Source organism: Euleptes europaea, chromosome 14 (assembly GCF_029931775.1).
Source record: "Euleptes europaea isolate rEulEur1 chromosome 14, rEulEur1.hap1, whole genome shotgun sequence".
NCBI lineage: Eukaryota > Metazoa > Chordata > Lepidosauria > Squamata > Sphaerodactylidae > Euleptes > Euleptes europaea.
Genome location: NC_079325.1, coordinates 9,291,253 through 9,313,141, shown reverse-complemented (window position 1 = coordinate 9,313,141; position 21,889 = coordinate 9,291,253). Strand labels below are relative to the sequence as shown.

At 46.3% G+C, this 21,889-nt stretch overlaps 1 protein-coding gene across 1 annotated transcript in view; it reads right to left on the bottom strand.

Annotated features, from left to right (window-relative positions):
- The window catches only part of IGSF9B (immunoglobulin superfamily member 9B), a 133,968-nt gene that overhangs the window by 22,400 nt on the left and 89,679 nt on the right, over positions 1 to 21,889 (bottom strand). Inside the window, exons 9-16 of the mRNA XM_056860745.1 lie at positions 19,383 to 19,523; positions 17,178 to 17,294; positions 11,344 to 11,494; positions 9,083 to 9,194; positions 5,533 to 5,708; positions 4,265 to 4,491; positions 2,268 to 2,352; positions 1,158 to 1,319 (exon numbers count right to left, since the gene is read on the bottom strand). Coding sequence (XP_056716723.1) covers positions 1,158 to 1,319; positions 2,268 to 2,352; positions 4,265 to 4,491; positions 5,533 to 5,708; positions 9,083 to 9,194; positions 11,344 to 11,494; positions 17,178 to 17,294; positions 19,383 to 19,523 — 1,171 coding nt within the window. The remainder of the gene's footprint in view (positions 1 to 1,157; positions 1,320 to 2,267; positions 2,353 to 4,264; positions 4,492 to 5,532; positions 5,709 to 9,082; positions 9,195 to 11,343; positions 11,495 to 17,177; positions 17,295 to 19,382; positions 19,524 to 21,889) is intronic.

Here is a 21,889-nt window from a genome sequence, read left to right as displayed (position 1 = left end):
TAATGAAGAACGGGCAAAGTTAGACCCAAATATTTGTCAACTCTGTGCTGGGGGCAGGAAAGGAGGGATGGCAAAAGAAGAGCTTAGACTGCTGAATATACAAGAATAACAGAAAATAAAATGTTGCCCTCAGCACCAAGGACAGAGCAAACATCAAAGTGAACTCTTTCCCATTACAGATTGAGTATCCCTTATCTGGGCATCTGAAATCTGAACTGATCCAAAAACCAGACCTTTTGAGCCGGCATGTAGGCATTACTCACAGGCCCTCAGTAGTGCCACTGATGGTTCAATGTACACAAAATCATTAAACATATTGTTTAAAATTACATTCAGGCTATGTGCATAAAGTATATATAAAACAGAAATGATTTTTGGATTTAGACTTGGGTCCCATCCCCAAGGTATCTCATTATGTATATGCAAAAATTCCAAAATATGGAAAGATCTGAAATATGGACCACTTCTGGTCTCGAGCAGTCCGGATAAGGGATACTCAACCTGTATGCTGGGAGGTCCTTGATTGGGTCTACTCAACACGTTTGGTACCTAAAAAATATCTAGAGGAGGGGGTTCCATGCTGATTGAGCCTGCAGTGCTGGGCAGACTCTTCCCCCTGCAATGTTTTCTCAGTCAAAACCATCCCTACCCAGAATCTGGACTGCAATTGGACCTAGTAGGGAAGACTAAATGGGTAAGGATGGAGAATTTGTCTACTTCCCCAACTAATGCTTACTGTAGCTCAGAGAGATTGTTTTTGATTGGCACTGTGGAGAAGAGCAAATTACCCACCTTTTTAAGTACTGCGGACCTGATTTAAATTTGCCACCCCCAGCTGCTTTTTAAGGTACAGAACACACACACACCACGAGATCTAATCACGGATCTCAAACGTGAAATGCGGCATGAGGACAGACTTTCTAAGGCTGAAATCCTATGCCCACTTAACCGGGAGTAAGTCCAACTGAACACAGTTGGATTTAGTTCTGAGTAGACATGCCTAGGAGCGCACTGCAATTCCAATGTAAATATTCTCAGCCTCAGAACGCAGCCAATGTGCACATAAGCTGCTTCCCCCAAATTTTGACGTATCTGTTTATCTTCCCCCAGACACGGTAACCACTGAAATTTAGCAGGTACCAACTGGATGCGTTTACCTTTCTTGCGCTTGAGTTTGCGTTTGCGTTGCTTGTTGACGAAGCAGGCAGCTAGCGTGCTGAACAGGATGGCCGCTGCGAGGAAGCAAATGGTGGCGACGATCCCCGCCAGCACAGGCCGGGCCAGACCTTCGTCTGTCAAGTCTGGCTGGGGAAATATGTCTGGGATAGACAGAAAACAAAACTTTTCAAGATGGCTTTCTAGGCACAAGAGCTTCAATGGAGAAAACAAAAATAGACAAAGGTCATTTATGCGCGGGAATTTTACCTGAGGTTTGTTGCTTGCTGGACCCACACTTTCCTGTTGGGAATCTATGCATCACCAGTCTCCAACCTCAAATCAAGTCCCCACCCCTTTAAATGCTGCTTTGTAATTGGCTTACTTGTAGTGCTTACTGTGAGAGAAATTCCCCCCCAACTCAATTGCTACATAAAAAGCATTTTAAGAACAACAACAAAAAAATCCGGAGCAATCTGAAAGGGTGGGGGGAGAAATCCAAGCCTCGGTTTTAAAAAGTCTTTCTTGTGCTCAGAAAGAGCTTTGAGGAAGCAGGAAGCATTTGAATCCCTGCCTCTGGACATGCTGCTTTGTAATTGGCTGTGAGCAAAACAAAGCTTGCATGCCCCGCACTTTGCCTTATGCATGGGGATTTCACCCGGCTTTGCTCAGGGAAGATGGAAGAGTCGGGTTAACAGAGGAATGGGAAGACCTGGACATTGTGACGGCTGGCAGCGAGGTCATCTCTAATGGACAGAAAGTTCATGCATAACTCCAAGGAACAACCGATTCAGACCGGGGGCGAATGTGAGTGAAAGTACCCATGAATAAACGACTAAACAAGTCTTTCCCACAGCTATTGCAGAAACCTCATCCAAGGAGGAAGCGGTGTAGAATCGGCTGAAGTTATCACACCAGTGGAAACACAGCTCTTCAAAAGGTCCAGTAACTTCACAGATTTCCACCATTTCAAGCACATGCGAAAAAGGGCCGCTAAAATGAGTATGCCAGGGTGTTTCCACTTTTGGATGCAAAATGTATCTATATCTCTATGCCTAGATTACACGGGGCTAGTGAATGAACCCGACAAGAGGCAGGAAGACCGCCCTTACCTGTGCTGGATACACCGGCAATGTTGCTGGGTTCACTGATGAGGTCCTGCATGACAGCCAGAACGCGGAACTCGTACCACGTGTCCTATGGCATGAAGCAGAAGGCGTGCTGTCAGTTGCAGCCAAACACGTCAACCGCCTGCCCACCGATGAAAAAGGAAACGCTACCAACGATCATGGTGACGGATTTACTCTTGGTTAGGTGTATTACACTTCACCTAGGGTCTTGCAAGGTATGCACTTTGGGAGACGTCCACCTGGGCTATGTAGTCAAGGAGATGTTAGCGCTGGTGGCCAACCCAGAAATGAGAATATAAAAAGTCCTGCCAGAATTATGATGATAGACAAGGTGGTGGAGTCGGGCTTAGCAACTGAGATCCAAACCTCTTTATACATTCAGTTTAAAAGGTAAAGGTAGTCCCCTGTGCAAGCACCAGGTCATTCCTGACCCACGGGGTGATGTCACATCCTGACGTTTACTAGGCAGACTATGTTTACGGGGTGGTTTGCCATTGCCTTCCCCAGTCATCTACACTTTACCCCCAGCAAGCTGGGTCCTCATTTTACCGACCTCGGAAGGATGGAAGGCTGAGTCAACCTCAAGCCGGATACCTGAAACCGTCGGGATCAAACTCAGGTCGTGAGCAAAGCTTTTGACGGCAGTATTGCAGCTTACCATTCTGAGCCATGGGGCTCTATACATTGAATTTAGACCCACCAAATATTAAGCAATTGTAATATCTGATGGCTCTAAAGTGAACAAATGAAGAGGATCCACTGAAAAAGTCTGGTGTAATTGGACTGCCCTCCAACAAACCAGCATCTCTTTTGCTTAAGAGTCTGTAAGGCACCATAATGGATGGCAAAATCATAACTCTGGCATTGCATGCGGTTGCAGGATTCCCCCCTGAATGCAAAGTGTGATATACAGTCTATTCAGGGATACTGCCACCACCAGACATTTCTTTTCCATTACCCCAAATGTACCCTCAAGTATATTTTGGGCAATACTCATATAGCATGCTAATTGATATGACTGAGTGCTAGATGTAGACTGATTCAGGTTAAAGATTTAAATAACAATTTTTAAACTTAAGTACGTTGAGTAAGGAAAAATAATAAAAATGCATCACTCGCTATAAACTTAACAATAATCCCTGAATAAACCATATTTAGAATACAGAAACCTCTCTATTTCTCTTCCATTTGAATCTACCACATTACACTTTCCTTTGCTGCTCTTTTCAGGAACTATTTTCCAAGCCTTTTTTCTTAGCAGTGTTTCCTTCACTGTCTTTTCTTCAACTAATTTATCTAACTAGCTCTAACTGCCTTAGGCCACAGAAATTAGACTTCCTGTCAATTATTTGTGCATCTCATCACCACATGCTATCAGAAGGCAAGCCTTTAAGTTCCAAACCTCATCCTCTTCCTATTCTCACCCTCCACTTATTTGTCTTATTCTTTTAACTTTACAGTCTGGTGTGTATAAGCAAAAACCTTTCCTTTGTTAACACTAGACATTACCTTGCAAGCTGCAATGTGAAAACATAGTATGCGTACATCCAGCACATCATGCGCAACACTCACAAGATATTGGCCACCTGTGTCAAATGAATGGCCAACATCAACTCTAGTTTTTGCCAGGCTTACCTGGCCTGGAAGCCCTGTATGCATTTTGCAAAAATACTGCACACTGCAGAAAATGCCAGGACCTTTTCTGAGTTCACGATTGTGTGGAATTATAGTGGGTGGGGCAGTTGAGCCTCACTGTGAAGGAACACCACACTACAGAATATACTAGAGTGCCCCCTTTCAATTCGCAGCCACAGTGACTGTTGGTGGTAATAATGGCCAGCTGTCATTCCAGCAAGCTTGTATGTCACCGCAAATCTTCTCACTGAAGAAATCCTGAGCAGCCTCCCAGGAAATCCAGGGGTTCCCCCAAAACACGGTTGGATCCAGTGTGTTTTCAGGTTAGCCGTGCCTCCTCTTACCTGAGTCAAATCCTTGGCAAAAAAATCGCTGTCGCTCCCCAAAATGGCATCGTCTAAAATTTCCCATCTCTCTCCTATCCGGAACTCCATGATGTAACGGTCAATTGGAAAGCTATGGTTCGCTGGAGGAAGCCACGACAACAGGACACCTTGCTGTGTCCGATTGGCTGTTAGGCACCTCGGTGGAGTAACCAGCACCAGTGGTTCTGGAGTTGTTACAGGGAATGCTGAGGAGGAAAACGCAAGAAGAAAAAGGAGGAGAGGAAGTGGGAAAAGCAAATATTTTAATAGAAGCAAGATAGATTATATAGGGTCAGGAGAGAAAACTGCATTTGCATCGCAGTGCATACCAGTGTTTCTGTCTCACTGTGGTACCCTTACTACAGACGCTGGCCACCCCATCCTCTCCCCCTTGCTGTCCCTTATGCCTTGAGCTCCCTCCCCCAAACACCTATTTTATTTCTACTTCCCCACCTGGCCACATCTACACTGTGTCATCTCCCTCTTTTCCACCAGAGCCCTCTGCAAAACCCATCTCGTCCGCAAAGCCTTTGGCTTACTCCTCACCCCAGAGGAAACGAGTCTTAAAATAAATGTTAGATGTTTACTTGCATGTTCTCTTTCATCAGGTCCTGACAGATTTGACAGCCAGAGGGATAGTGTTGCCAGGTCCCTCTTTGCCACTGGCGGGAGGTTTCTGGGGCACAGCCTGAGGAGGGCGGGGTTTGGGGAGGGGAGGGACTTCAATGCCATAGAGTCCAATTGCCAAGGCAGCCACTTTCTCCAAAGGAACTGATCTCTATCGGCTGGAGATCGGTTGTAATAGCATGAGATCTCCTGCCACCACCTGGAGGTTGGCAACCCTAATGACCATATATAGATAGCTAACTTTATACGAGCCCAGGCATGCATAAAGGGTGTATAATAAATTTCAAATTAGAAATCCTTCTAGGTGGAATACCCTTAACTCGAACACATGAACACATGAAGCTGCCTAATACTGAATCAGATCATTGGCCCATCAAAGTCAGTATTGTCTACTCAGACCGGCAGCGGCTATCCAGGCTCTCAAGTAAAGGTCTTTCACATCACCTACCTGTCTAGTCCCTTTAACTGGAGATGCCAGGGATTGAATTTTAGGACCTTCTGCATGCCAAGCAGATGCTCTACCACTGAGCCACAGCCCTTGTTCTACCCTGGGCTGTACTGGTCTCTCATACAGAGCATGCATGCAAGTATCAACTGGGCAAAGCAGGCTCAGCGCTCACCTAGAGTATTCACAGTGACCACCTCGCTGAAGGAGCTTGTGCCCAGCTTGTTTTGGGCCAAGACGCTGAACTGATAGGCAGTCTCTGGTTCGAGGTTATCCACGAGCAGCCAACTGGGACCAGCTGGTACTGGGAGAGAGAGCCAGTCGTGAGGTCCGAACTGCGCACGCTTCATCCTGGTGAGACAGAAGAAAAACAATCCAAGGGACAGGCTCTTTGCAGGAAAGGAATCGAAGAGGAAGGACAAGAAAGAAAGAAAAAAGAGGGCAGAGAGAAATAGGGTCAATTGCTAAACAAATAATGGAGCTGTTTGGGGGGGGGGAGTTCAAATCTTACCAAGAATTGTGACCACACTGTGATACAAAGAAATCATTTCAGAATCCTGCACCCGAGTAATCAAAATCTACAGCAAAAGCCGATCCGGAAACCTGTCCAAATTCAGCATATTTGCATGATTATTTTCCATACTTTAGTATTTGGTTTTGCTAGTTATGAGGAGAGAGAAGGAGCTGCATGGAACACTGTAATCAACATCTTTTCAACACTGAAAATCCTACTCAGTAGGTCCTTTCATCGGGCTTCTGAGATTTCAGCATGCGTTGCCTACATTCTTGCAAGCATACTGTTGCCACCACAATGACTAGGAATTCACAAGAAGCTGAATTCTGTAGTCTGCACAATAGACAGCTGATACGGTGTAGTGGTTTGTAGACTATGGACCACAGGTTTAAATGGGAGCTCAGCCATGAAACTCACTAGGTTATCCTAGGCTTACCCTACCTCCCAAGACTGTTTTAACATTGCCTGAAGAAAAAGAGGAATAAACAGTTATTACTATTATTCAGATTAAACTGAAGAATCAGATCAAAGCTGAAGAGGTGAGCTGTAGCTCACAAAAGCGCACACCCTGCCAGAAATTTAGTTAGTCTTTAAGGTGCTACTGGACTCTTCCTCTTTTCTACTGCTAGTGACAGGCCCAGGGTAATGCCACTTTGGGTCTGGAAGCAATTTTCCTCAAGGCCAGATTGACCAGGAATCCTGGAAAGTTTTTTCCCATCTTCTGGGCATGGAGTAGGCAACACTGGGGGTATAGGGGGGAGGCAGTTGTGAATTTCCTACATTGTGCAGGGGTTTGGACTCAGGGCTTTGGACTAGATGATCCTGGTGGTCCCTTCCAGCTCTATGATTCTAACTATATTTTCTAAACAGTGCATCAGATGATGAAGGGCTTTCTTGGAAGTTTATCAGGTATTCCTCAATGAGGTGGATTGCGACAATGGGAATACAGAATCACAGGAAAGTGTTGTGTGCGCTCTCGGCCACATTCTTGGTTCAGTGCAGGGGTGAGGCCTACCAAGTCTGGATAGTACCCTGCACAAGCTGACCAGTTGCCCCATCCCCAAGAATCCTCTGCGAGGCACTGAAGTTCAAAGGCAGATACGGGTTTCTTGAGAGACAGACTTGGGTGGCGGAAGGAAGTTTCCAAAGCTGCCCTGCCTTAGATCCTTCTCAACTGGGCGTTCCAAAAAGGAGAGGCTTGTAACCACAGATGTGCCTTAATATGGGAATCCACCGCCACAGATGCCTATACTCATCTCCCACCCTTCTGGCAAGTTCTTGCGCAGCCAAGAACCAACCCCCTTCACCACCTGCCCGACACTTCACTTTCACACCACATTAACCTATTTTTAAAACCGGGGTCTGAAAATATCTACGGTACTCAATAGTCAAGTGATAAAGACGCCAAGGCAGCTGGCAAGAAGCACTGCAGAAGCAGCAGGCATTTCTCTTACAAGGTGAGACGTGGCTGGGAAGGAAGGAAGCGTAATCATTCCTTCTCAAGGACGTTTTCCTCACAGGGGCCGCTGTGCGAATTTAGTACGCTATGCCTGTTCCCGCGACTGGGCAGGGCTTTTGTCCTTCCTTCCTTTGCTTTGCTCTTCTTTCTTTTTCTCTCCTATCTCTTCCTTCCTTGCTCCTGCTTCTCCTTTTGTCTTCCTGTATAGTCACAGCAATCTCTGCTTCCTGAGCGCCCGTGTTACCCTGTTTGTGAAACTGAGCAGATTTCATTATGAGAAGCGCGTACCCTGTCTTTATCGCAAAACTCCACCTGGTCAAGTTTGGGTTTTTTTTAAGAGAGAAAGAAAAGAAAGAAGGCGGGGGGAAATACCCCAAGGGTCTGATGGAAAGAACATGGCTAAATCGGATAAGGTCAATGTCACCTCTACGTTCTCCATTACTGCTGGACTCCAATGAAGGGACAGAATGTCAATCAGCTCAGAGGCCGGGTGAGGGACCAGCCATTCCTACAGCACATAACAGTTCAGAAGGCAAGAGATCTGCCGAAGCAGCATTTTGGCGTCTGACCGCACTGCCCCAGGCCCATCCGTCAGGATTTTGATCCCTAGGGGATGGTTCAGACATGCATGCCAGTCACTTGATTGGTTCACACTGGATGATACACAGCTGAAAGTGTCAGCTGACTACAAGGAGCTTTCACACATGCCAAATAATGCACTTTCAATCCACTTTCAATGCACTTTAGCCATCGTTTGCAAGTGGGTTTTGCCATTTCACACAGTAAAATCCAGCTGCAAAGTGCATTGAAAGTGGACTGAAAGTGCATTATTCGGCATGTGTGAAAGCACCCTAAGTCCGCTTCAAATGAGAGCCAGCGTGGTGTCGTGGTTAAGAGCGGTGGTCGCTGTTCTGGAGAACCGGGTTTGATCCCCCACTCCTCCACATGAGCGGCGGAGGCTAATCTGGTGAACCGGGTTGGTTTCCCTGCTCCTACACATGAAGCCAGCTGGGTGACCTTGGGCTAGTCACACTCTCGCAGCCCGCCTACCTCACAGGGTGTCTGTTGTGGGGAGGGGAAGGGAAGGCGATTGTAAGCCAGTTTGATTCTCCCTTAAGTGGTAGAGAAAGTTCGCATATAAAAACCAACTCTTCTTCTCCATCAAATGTATACAGGCATCACTGATCTATTTCAGATAAGATTCAGGTAAATCCTGACATCCATAGATTTGGGCAGCAGAACCAGACAGTATCTAAACTGCGCTCCCCTTCATGACAAGAGGGTGTTCTACCAGCTAAGGCAACAGATACCCAGTCACAGCTACAGACGTCTCTTAGGTGAGGTCACAGGACAGGACAAAAAAAAAATCCTTATCACAATTTGCAGCCTCCCTGTGGTCAGCAATGTGGTCGGTGCCTGCGGACAGACTCCCAAGTGCTGAGATTCAGGGAGAAAAAGGTGAATGTAAACACGTGCAATACAAATAAAAGTAATTCTCTTCTCTCTTCTGAAGGGAGGCATTTCGTCCCATTCTGTACCTTGAGCAGGGACATAAAAAAAAAACCTTTAAAGACAAGCCTGCATCTCTTGTTCCTTCCACTCATTGCGAGAAATCAGCAGACGCTTGAGCACATCAGTCTGAATGGAAAACCTGAGAATGGAAAACCCCACACCTACTCCAAGCTCTGGCTGAGCAGGAAAGAAAAGAAGCAGAGAGCAAAGCATGCTGGGATGACTCACAGAGGGCCGTACCAAACTGAGAATGTCTGTTCGTATCCGCCATCATAGCCAGGCTCCCAGGAGACGTTGGCAGAGGTCATGGAGACTGTGACACGCACACTGCCCGGGGCGTGGGGGCTGGTGCCTGAAGGGAGAGGGGGAAAGACAGCAGAGTCATAAATAAGGATGCACAGAGAGATGTGGAGATTTGCAAGCAATGCAACCCGGATGTTCTTCGGTTTTGAACTAACACCGCTGCTTGAGGGATTGTTTCCCACCCACCCATGCTGGCTTCCTGCTTAACCTCTGCTTTTTCTAGGGGACAATTTAAAAAATCAACATTAATTCTGATAATGTCACAAGGGGTGTTTGAATAGCATTAGGAAGAATACCGGGTTAAAGATCTGGGAGGCTGCAAGCTTACTATTGAGTCTGAAGCCAAAGGCCCTTCTAGCTGTACCCCAGCAGTGAGGGAAACGTGCTCAACCCAGCAAGGAAACAACCTTTTTTCTCCTAATCCACCCAGAGACATGGACAACATTTTTTAAAAGAGCAGAGATTTAGAGGCAGCGTCGCTAGAGCATGAAATTAAAAGAAAACTTTGCTCTTCTTCCTGGGAACCATTTCTGACTTGTGCCTTTGGACCCAACCTTTGCTACTATGATAACATATGAGAAATATGATCTTTCCTTGACACTGAAGAGCAGATCCTCTTCCTCCTAATTATCCTTTAGACAACGTACTGGCCTGGGGACTCAAGAATGAGGACCCGCAGAGCAAAGAAAACCTCACCAAAAACTCACAATCAAAAGGACCAAGTCCATAAACCTCAAGGGGAAAAAAAGTATGAAGTCCATAAACTTGAAGAGAAAAAAAAATTATCTCAACAAGCTGTCTCCCTGTGGTCCACCAAACCTGGAGTAGCAGGCCAGTGCTTCATGGGAGGCATAACAGAGCTATTTCTTCTCTGTCCAGTCTCACTCTGCACTACACCTTTATTAATGATTTCAATCATCTTTATTAATCATTAATTATTGGTTGGATTATTATTCTTTGTATGGACTTTGCTGGTTGATTGTTTTGTGGAAATGTTTATTGCTGTTATGCCAATTTATTATTTTACTGATGGCGCTACACAAATATATAGGGTTTTTTTAGGTATCGGTTGTTTCTATTTGACGATTCTACATCATCCGGGGGTATTCCTTAGAATATAAGGGTGGGGTAGAAATCAGTTAACTCAATATTCTTCTCTGGTTTTATTAGTCAAATGTGGTTCCACTTTGCCAGATCATTCTCGTCAACTCACTAATTCTCCTCCCATTCTCCTTTACGCTATAAGAAACACTTTATCAGCCCCAGCACAGGGATTCCTCTTGCCAAATCACGATGTCCTCAATGCCTGTATTCAGTCTTCATCCTCTCTGACCTTGCTGCTGAATGCCCCATTCAATCACCATGTTCTAGTCTCTACCACTTCTTTGGATTTCAGTATAGTTTGCTGACAACTTCTCTTCCTTTCTTTCGGAACAGTGATTTCCCAAGGATGTACAAAGGCTATCTGCTTCTTTTTGCAAATGTTTCCATCTTCCACAACACTTTCTGCACAAGTTTGGAACACCTTTCTGCAAAAACCGCTATGCACTTTTTGCACAGGTAAGATTTTTGTGACTCCTAAATCACTACAGTTGCCCATTCAAAAGCACAGTGTTGCATATTTGAAGTATTTAAATATTTGAAGGGCTGTCACTTAGAGGAGGGCAGGGAGCTGTTCTTGTTGGCAGAAGAGGTTAGGACTAGCAATAATGGGTTTAAATTGCGGGTGGAAAGGTACCAGCTGGATATTAGGGGGAAATTGTTTACAGTAAGAGTTGTTCGACAGTGGAATCAGCTACCTAGGGATGAGCTCCCCCTCTGGCAGTCTGTAAGCAGAGGCTGGACAAGCACTTGTCAGGGATGCTCTAGGCTGATCCTGCATTGAGCAGGGGGGTTGGACTAGATGGCCTGTATGGCCCCTTCCAACTCTATGATTCTATATCATGAGCAGACTGTTTCACACAAGTTGTTATGAATCACGGTTGAACAACCAGCTTCATTGCACAATACCTTGTGCTTTTTTTTTTTTTTAGTGCATAGGGCTATCTGCAAACTTATTGAATGGTAAGACCCTTTACTTCAGTAACAAATACAGTCTTTTCACCTAAGGAGGAAAACAACCCACAATTATTTGCAGTATCTTTAATGGCCAAGGTGTTGGGAATGACAACAGACCTTGCAAACTATTCCATACCTACCGATGACTGTCAGATGAGTGCTAGCGGTAATGCTTGTGACTATGTTGGTAGCGACACATTCCCACTCTCCGTGGTCCTCCTTACTGAGAGATCGGAACTGCAGGCTGCCACTCGGAAGGGTGTTGTGCTTGCTTCTACTGGGCTTCCCTACCTTGGTCAAACAACAGAGAAAGCAGAGGGGAAGGGAGGGAGGAAAAAAACACAACTCAGAGGCACGTTGCAAGGCCATGGGAGAAGGGGGGACAGACTCTGCAGGTATCCCATGCCCTCCCTGCTGGAACCCCCATTGAGGCATCTAACAAAGGGTGATGCAAAACTGGTGACCCCCCCCACACACACACACACAGTCGGGTCATGGCCATTTCTCCAGAGATAGGGTTGCCAGGTACCTGTTAATGGTGGGCAATTGCCCACTAACTAACAGGCCTGCCCGTCACTACCCCTCAGCTGGCCAGCTGGGAAACAGGCCAGCTAAAGGGTGGCACAATAATTTTCCTTCTAAGGTAAACTCGGAAGCATCGGGGATGCTCTAGCATGTCCCTCAAAAAGAAAAAAAACTATGGAAACCATAACGTTTTTGGAGGAATGTGCTAGAGCGCCCCTATCACTTCTGGGCTTGACAGGGACACTCTAGCACATTTTTCCAAAAACTCTATGGTTTCCATACGGTTTCTTTATGGTTTCCATAGTTGTTTTTTTTTAGGGATGTGCTAGAGCATCCCATCACTTCCGAGTTTACCCGGGAAGGGACATTATTGTGTGCACGTGCTGCACACTTGCAAATCCCCCCCAAGCTCCCACCGATGGTGAGGGGGGTGTCCTGGCAACCCTACCCAGAGATAATCTGGATGGCTTAGGGAGGTGTGGAGGAAGTAGCAGGGAGCAAAACTGGTGGGCCAGAGAAACGAGAAAAGACTTGCAGAACAAAGTGTAGCAGAAACAAGCAAAGGCAGAGCAAGGGATGGAATCTGAGCTGCACGTGGACGTGCCTTGTTGCACAGATAAAGCCTGCAAACAGGAAGAGGAAGTTGTAAAAAGACAGGAAAGGGTGGGAGACAATCACAACATAGAAAGGAGGGACAAGATAAAAAGCCCCTTAGTCTACTGGGCCTATGACAGGGATAACTTCAGACACACGTTCTATCGTTTAGAAAGCAAAACCTGGACTCCTTGTGCTATAACTAGGTGTTTCGAAATTTACAAAGCCAGACTGCATACGCAGGCTGTCTAAACACTGAGGGCATAATTAATTAGACCAGATGATCCTGGAATGTATTCTGCATTAGAAGCCCTAGAAGTGCTTTGCAGGGTCAGACCAAGGTCCACTTGGACCAGCATTCTTTGCAAAAATCCCGGCAACCCAAAGGTGCCAGAAGGACTACCAGGAACGAGCCAGTGGTTCACTTGAGGATTGCCGTCTTCCTTCTGCACACTCCAGCCTATGGTTTACCAAAAAAGATGCAGATAGGGTAGCCAAATACCTGGACATTTTGGGGGCGGAGCCCGAGGAGGGCAGTGTTTGTGGAGGGGAGGGACTTCAATGCCATAGAGTCCAATTGCCAAAAGCGGCCATTTTCTTCAGGTGAACCGATCTCTATCGGCTGGAGATCAGTGGTAATAGCAGGAGATCTCAGCTAGTATCTGGAGGTTGGCAACCCTCAATGCAGAGCCCCTCCCCCAACTGGCCATTAAAATCCTGCAGCACTCTTCATGGGGCGGGGACTAGGTGAAGAGTTCTGCGTAACCTGGAAGACTGCATAAGTTGATACCAACAGGAAGTGTCACAGCAAAAGGTATAAAACTTAACTAACTTAGCAAGGATGAGTAAAGTATGGTAAAGAAGGCATGCACTTTAAAAACAGAGATTGATCTTATATGGCCAGTATAATATGTGCATATCAATTTCTTAAGCCTCGACCATCACAGTTGACAGCTGATTTGGCCTGGAACCTGAAACACCTAAGGCACAAATGGTTAAAAGCTTATCCGCACAATACATTTGATGACACCTAACCCCAGAAATCCTGAGAACGGCAGTACTGCGAAAGGATTAAGGATCTCCAACGAAGATTTTTTGATTTCACAAAACTACAATTACCAGGATATTTTTTTTTTAAGGAGGGTGATGGCCATGATGGATGATCTCTATCGGGTGAGAGATTCAAAACAGATAAAAGGAAGTATTTCTTCACACAACCCATCGTAAAATTGTGGCACTCCCTGCCCCAGGATGTGGTGATGGCTGCCAACTTGGAAGGCTTTAAGAGGGGAGTGGACAGGTTCATGGAGGAGGGGGTATTAATGGCTACTAGTCATAATGGATACTAGTCACGATGCATACCTATTCTCTGCAGGATCAGAGGAGCATGCCTATTATGTTAGGTGCTTTGGAACACAGGCAGGATGGTGCTGTTGCAGTCGTCTTGCTTGTGGACTTCCTAGAGGCACCTGGTTGGCCACTGTGTAAACAGACTGCTGGACTTGATGGGTCTTGGTCTGATCCAGCAGGGCTTTTCTTATGTTTTTAAAACCTTGAAGGCAGCAGTTTCAATATGGATCCATACAACATCTTTGCCATAGAAATTGGGGGAGTTCCGCTGGATTTTTTTAGCCCAAGCAACAGTGCAATCTCTGGCACAGAGATTGTCTCAGTTTCAGGTCCTTTCCTAGTCCATTGATGAGCCTTGGTCTGATCCAGCATGGCATTTCTTATGTTCTTATGGTAGATGCGTTTTTAAATTAACCAGCTCTTCCTTTCAGCCACTAGATGGAACTGTGGTCCCACGGATTTTTGTCGGCGGCTGCCATGACATCATCCTGGCTGCATGATGAGGCAATCGCCCAGGCTTCTTTGGGGATTCGGGTTTTTCCATTCCACTAGATGATCTGACACAGCTGCCTGAGGCTGCCATTTGCCTGGGACAGCGTTTTTTTGCTGCAGCAGGCGGAACAGGGTATTTCTTTTTTAATTCCCTTTTGCACGATGGCAAGGAATGGGGAGGGGCTGTGGCTCAGTATTAGAGCATCTGCTTGACATGCAGAAGGTCCCAGGTTCAATCCCCAGCATCTCCAGTTAAAGGGACTAGGCAAGTAGGTGATGTGAAAGACCTCTGCCTGAGACACTGGAGAGCAGCTGCAGGTCTGAGTAGACAATACTGACTTTGATGGACCAAGGGTCTGATTCAGTATAAGGCAACTTCATGTGTTCATGTGCTCTAACTGCTGTAGGCTAACACTGAATGGTAAGTTTGGGGGAGGGGCCGTGTCTCTGTGGTAGAGCATCTGCTGGGCATGCAGAAGGTCCCAGGTTCAAACCCTTGCATCTCCAGTTAAAGGGACTAGGCAAGTAGGTGATGTGAAAGACCTGTCTGAGACCCTGAAGAGGTGCTGCCAGTCTGAGTAGACAATACTGACTTTGATGGACCTAGGGTCTGGTTCAGTTTAAGGCAGCTTCATGTGTTCATGTATTCAAGAAAAGGAAGAAAGGACAGATGCTATGGGCAGTGTATTGATGGAGTGAGCAGGCAGGCAAGGGTCATGGGTGAATGAGGAGTCCCGGGGGTCCAGTGCGAGGGATAGTGTATGACCGGATGCTGGAGAGGATGGACTACTGGGGATCCTGAAAAGGATGAAAGGGGCCAAGGCAAGCTGGGGACCACAGCAGGCAGCAAGAAGCACAGCTGTAAAAGCAATGTATTAGGTCACCACACCTAAAAAAAGGGATATTGCAGGGCTTGAGAAGGAGCAGAAAAGAGTAACCAACATGATCAGGGGGGCTAGAGCAACTGCCCTATAAGGAGAGGTTGAAACGTTTAGAGCTGTTTAGCTCGGAAAGAAGGTGGTTAAGCGGAGACATGATAGAGGTCTATAAAATTATGTATGGCATGGAGAAAGTGGACAGGGAGAAGCTTTTCTCCCTCTCTCATAATACTAGAATGCAGGATCATCTGCTGAAGCTGGGGGGGGGGGGTGAGAGATTCAAAACAGATAAAAGGAAGTATTTCTTCACACAATGTGTGGTTAAATTGTGGAACTCCCTGCCCCAGGATGTGGTGGTGGCTGCCAACTAGGAAGGCTTTAAGAGGGGAGTGGACATGTTCATGGAGGAGAGGGCTACCCATGGCTACTAGTCAAAATGGATACTGGTCATGATGCATACCTATTCTCTCCAGGATCAGAGAAGCATGCCTATTATATTAGGTGCTGTGGAACACAGGCAGGATGCTGCTGCCATCGTCTTGTTTGCATGGCTTCTGTGGTCTCTGTGTGAACAGATGGCTGGACTTGATGGGCCTTTTCCTGACCATCAGATGTCGCCTCACTCTCCCTGGGCGTTTCTGCGTGTTTCCCCCGCGATTTCTGGATGCTGGCTAAACATGAATCCAGAAAACGCGGGCAAAATGATCAGGGAGAAAAGGCAAGCATAATCAAAGCAAAGCCATGAAGTCATCGGCGGGGTGACTGTGAGGAAATAGCCATGCTTAAATGGCCAAGCACATCTTTATTCCAGCATAAGCTTTCAGAGACTAGAGCACACCTTTCGGGATGCTCAAGGGCACCTTCCATATGAAGAAAGTAGGACTTTTGAGTTCAAGAAGACATATCCAAGAGGAGGGAACAAATTGTTTTAATGGTCTGGAGAAAGGGAGTACAGAGAACTTTTTTCCAAGTGTTAAGTAGTACATTTAAAAAAAAGCAGAAGAAAGTACTTCTTCATACAATGGAATTGCATCTGGAACTCACTTATGCAATGGCCACTGGCTTAGATAACTTTAAAAGCTTATTAGGAATAAATTAGGAAGGAGTGGTTTATCAGTGGTGATTAGTCATGGTTCCATAGAACCTCCACGTTCAGAGGCAGCATACCTTGGAACACCAGTTGCCAGGAATTACACAATGTGGATGTGAGCTGCTGCCTTCATACCCTGTTTTTGTGATCTCTGGAATTATTTGACTTGCTTCTGTAGGAAAGGATGCTGGACTAGATGGATCTTTGGTCTGACCCAGCAGGACTCTTTTATGCTCTAGTGTTGGGGAAACACATACGACGACAGTGGGACATGGGAAGGTAAGACACCATGGAGGAGGAGGAAAAAACCTGACTTGGAAGACCCCCCTGTCAATTAACAATGACCCCCGAAGAGTGGTAAACTGCAGGACTGCAGTCCAAGCTCTGCTCACGATCTGAGTTCGATTACGAAGGAAGTCGGTTTCAGGTAGCCGGCTCAGGGTTGACTCAGCCTTCCATCCTTCCGAGGTCAGTAAAATGACTACCAAGCTTGCTGGGGGTAAAGGGAAGATGACTGGGGAAGGCACTGGCAAACCACCCCGTAAACATAGTCTGCCTAGTAAACATTGGGATTTGATGTCACCCCATGGGTCAGGGGACCTTTACCTTTTACCCTGCTCTTAGAAACCCGTTGTGGGCTACGTACCAAAAAAATCAATGGGGCTGCACTTATCTCAGCATTCTTTTGCAAAGAGGTTAGTCCGTCCTGCACACTGAGCAGGAGGCGACGGAAGCAGTGGGGAAGGAAGCCCGAAAGGGGAAGGGCCTGCGATCGATACTAGCACAGAGCAGCAAGACAAGGGGGGGAAGCGGCTCATTTTGCAGATGCTGCTGCTGCTTGCTATGGGTTTCGCCATCCGGACGCTTTCTTGCAAGGAGCTGGCTTTCCCCCACCCACCTGCGGGACGGGGGCGGCAGTGGTACAGCCTGAAGCGAAGCAGCTGCACCTGCAGTTTGCTCTTACCGGGACAGAGGGTGGCTTCTCTGTCTGTAACATTCACCAAAAGCCAAAGGCACTGCAGATTTTTTCTGGCAGGCCGGGTACCTTTCTCCAGGCGATGACGGGGAAAGGGTCTCCTGCGGCGGCACAGGGGATCAACAGCTCCCTCCCTGCCTCTTGTCTGTACTCCCAGCCTGGTAGCACCGTGAAATAGGGCGGGTCCTGCAGCGGGGGTGGGGGGGGAGAGAAGGGGGGGACAGATCAATCGAGCCATTCTCTGCCAGCCTGCAACCAAGTGTGCATCGAACAGGGCGGCTAACTCATTAGGGAACTTTTAGCCAATTAAACACTTTTAGGTCAGTCGTTAACTGATTACAATTTAAATGAGTACACATATCCTCTGTAAATTCAGACACATAATCACAGAATCATACAGTTGGAAGGGACCATCAGGGTCATCTAGTCCAACCCCCTGAACAATGCAGGAAACTCCAAACTACCTTCCCCCACACTCCCAGTGACCCCTACTCCATGCCAAGAAGATGGCCAAGATGCCCTCCCTCTCATCAACTGCTTAAGGTCATAGAAGAGTTTGTGAAGCAGAGCTTTTTAGTGGTGGCACCTTGCCTTGGGAATGGCCTCCCCTTTGTGGCTCTCCTGGCTCTTCCCATCCAAAAGCCACCAGGCCAAAACATTTACCCCAGCTTTCAATGAAGGGGCTCCATCTTTTATGGCTGCTTTGACAGTCTGCTTCTAGCTTGATTACTCTTTTCTGAAAATCATTTTAGGCTGATGAATGTTTGTGCTGTTTTTATGCCCCGGCTTGTTTGTATAGCTTGTTTCATTATTGACTATTCTTGCTTTGTTATGCTTTTATGGTATTGTTTTTACTCTGAGAGCCACCCTGAGTGAGTCTCTGGAAAGGCAGCATATAAATGCTTCACAGAAATCAAGAAAGCAAGCAGAGGCCAGAAGATGGCCAAGATGCCCTCCCTCTCATCATCTGCCTAAGGTCATAGAATCAGCATTGCTGACAGATGGTCATCTAGCCTCTGCTTAAAAACCTCCAGGGAAGGAGAGCTCACCACCTCCCAAGGAAGCCTGTTCCACTGAGGGAACCGTTCTATTAGAAAATTCTTCCTAATGTCTAGACGGAAACGCTTCTGATTTAATTTCAACCCTTTGGTTCTGGTCCGACCTTCTGAGGCAACATGTGTGATAATGTGTGATATTTTCTCCAAGCCCCATTCCCTCTTCAGTGCCTTACAAACATTTGCTCAGCTGAACTTGCTCACATACCAGAATTCACGTACTACTCTCAAAAGTTATTCTAAAGGGAACAGAACTGCAGTGAAGCAGAATTGTTCAGAAGGATGCTTGGACAAAGGGACCAAAGCTGTAGTCTGTAGCTTTGTTCATCGTATGCACGTCTTGTTTTTACTGCATCCTTTCCTAGTTCCTGTAATCCAGTTTTTGCATCATTGCCTTTATTGCATTGTTTTCTAACTCGTCCTGTCTTATTATTATTATTATTATTATTATATATCTTACTCTGTTTCTATTGCATTGCCGTTTCTATTGCACTGTTTGACTCTCAGCAAGAAAGGTGGAACAGGAAAGTAAATACATATATAAACGAACACATGCATGTCCCCATTTTCATGCACAAACAGCTGACCAAAGTGACAACAGTTCCAATTACTGTCCTCTCCATTGAATACATCCCCCAATGACTGTTCACAGTCTCTCCTCTTGGTAGGCTTTTGTGCTGTCTTTTTATGCTTTTCAGAATTTGGGAATGCTCACCTTGGCAGCAGAGCCAATTAGCTAGCAAGGACACGTTTCCATTAAATGAAACCAGAACGCTCAGAACCAACAGCTAGGGGAGGGGCTGTGGTAGATCAGTGGTAGAGCATCTGCTTGGCATGCAGAAGGTCCCAGGTTCAATCCCCGGCATCTCCAGTTAGAGGGACTAGGCAAGTAGGTGACGTGAAAGACATCAGCCTGAAACCCGGGAGAGCTGCTGCCGGTCTGAGTAGACAATACTGACTTTGATGGACCAAGGGTCTGATCCAGTATAAGGCAGCTTCATGTGTTCATGAGATTCCTATAAAATACTATTTTCTGCAAGTTCTTTTTCTTCTGTTGAGTTGATCTGATTGGGGAACCAGAGATCTGCACTATGCCCCTGGGACTCCTTCCAACACGCCTTTCTGTCCTGGCAGTTGGCACTTTGCCGAAGTTTTGGTATGGAATTTATGTGTCATTTCTAAGATTTTCAGAATAGCCATGCATTAATATGCAAGATACCTTCAGTACCAGTCGGGCAGGGGGGGACTGGCCCATTGTACCCAGGGCATTATAAGGCACGCAGGTGTATGTGCCGAGAGCTTCTTCTGTTGCCTCTTCTATTCTGATCGAGCCATCTTCCATCAGACTCCAGCCAGAGAACTGCAAAAGCAAGAGAGGAGGTGAGAGACAAGGGCTGCCAACTCCAGGCTGGGAAATTCCTGGAGATTCAGGAATGGAGCCGAGAGAGGGAAGGATTTAGGGAGGGGAAGGGACTCAGCAGGATATAGTGATATACAGTCCACCCTCAAAGCAGCTCTCCAGGGGAACTGATCTCTGGGAGGGGCTGTGGCTCAGTGGTAGAGCATCTCTTTGGCATGCAGAAGGTCCCAGGTTCAATCCCTGGCACCTCCAGTTAAAAGGACTAGGCAAGTAAGTGAAAGACCTCAACCTGAGACCTGGAGAGCCACTGCCAGTCTGAGTAGACAATACTGATTTTGATGGACCAAGGGTTTGATTCAGTATAAGGCAGCTTCATGTGTTCATGACTAGAGATCAGTTGTAATTTTGAGGTTCTCCTGGACCTACCTGGAGGTTAGTGACCCTGGATTATAGCATGGGGTTTCTTTGTATAATTTCTCCATTGGGAGCCTCACAAAGTTGCTATTTCCCCTTTTTAGAGAAACATAAGGCACTCTATATGTTTCTTGTACCTTTCAAGTAACATCTCATCAGGGCTGTGTCAGGTTGGGGAAACAGCGCAGGAGGAAAGGGTTAAACCGTGGCCCCAGTCTGAATTGTGTTTCTATTCAGCTACCAAAAATGAACGGGAACTCCAAAGCCTAGATTTCCCAGAGGCTTGTCTAATTTGACCCTTCAAATGACAACTGCATTTATGTTTAAGTTTGCAGCATCTGTGATCTTGACCGGGTGCATGCACTGGGTAGTGTAGCAGTAGTGATCTGAATGTGTGGGCCAGACTACATGGGGTGATGGGCACATGTGATGAGATCCTTGGACACGTCCAGTCATTTATTTGCCTGTACCGGTTGCCTTCTCTTCTGATTGGGCTGCCCGGAGAACCACAATGCTGTCCAGGCAATCCTAAAAATACCGGACATTTAATTGTCTCCACTTTTTTCCCGGACAGTCAGCGAAAATACTGGACTGTCCTAGTCAATACCAGACACCTGCCAACCCTACGAGACACACCATAATTCTAGGAAGAGCTTCAAAGCAGGGTTCAGTAAGCTGTCACTTAGAGGAGGGCAGGGAGCTGTTCCTGTTGACAGCAGAGGATATGACTCACAATAATGGGTTTAAATTGCGGGCAGAAAGGTACCGGCTGGATATCAGAAATAATTTTTTTGCAGTAAGAGTTGTCAACAGTGGAATCAGCTACCTAGGGAGGTAGTGAGCTCCCCCTCACTGGCAGTCTTTAAGCAGAGGCTGGACAAACACTTGTCAGGGATGCTCTAGGCCAGTGGTTCCCAAAGTGGGCAGTACCACCCCCTGGGGGGTGGGATTACCTAGGGGGGCACTAAGAGGCAAGGGGTCAGCAGGGGGGCACTAGAGGGGGGCCCTTCAACTGTGTTGTTCACTAATTTACAATAGATCAAGCAATGGCACCATGCTGGCAAATCTGGTGGAAAGTATCCAAATTTTTTTCCAGACTTTGAATAGCTGGTACCACTGGATCAAGTTCATTAGTTTTGTTGAATAAATTTCAACTTAAAATGTTTTAATTTGATTTTGAATAGATGTGCCATTAATTGTTACTGTTTTGAAATTTTATTATTATCTTCTTTCGTGAGTCATGCAAACCCCTATTTTGAATAATGCTTTTTAAAGGGTAGGGTAGGGGGCGCTGGGGTTGAGTTTGTGGAACCAAGGGGCCGTGGCCCGAAAGGTTCTCTAGGCTGATCCTGCATTAAGCAGGGGGTTGGACTAGGTGGCCTATATGGCCCCTTCCAACTCTTATGATTCTGAGTCTATGAGTATATACAGCTGTCTTCTTTTTCCTCTGGCTAATTACCTGATTTAGCTGCAGGCATCTGTTTAAATGAGTGTGTTTCTGGCCTGGAGTTTTTTAATGTGCCTTTGTTTTTCCCCTTGCCATCACCTGGCATATAAAATATGCTTTGTTGTAACACAGTTAATAGGTCAAATGACGCTGCGCAGTTCTGTTTGTACAGCGAACGCTGCAGCTGCCCCTACTGTCTAAAGGAAGGATTATGTGCAGTTCCATGCTTTCCATGATGTGGCTGCTTTTATTTTATACACACAGAGAGAGATGATAAGCTGCTAAGTCTGCAGTTTTAAGCATAAGACCATTGAATAGGATGGGGTTTTCTTAATCTTTTCTCTTTTTGCTGTTTTCTGCTGAAAAATCACCCCACCCCGCTGCTTTTACTTTGTAAGGGAAAACATATTTAGAAGAAAAACAAGTATTACCTTGAAAGTATGTTAGGAGGCATTATTCCCCAGCATGGGTTTCAGCACAAGAATGATCAATGGCTCCCGTGAAA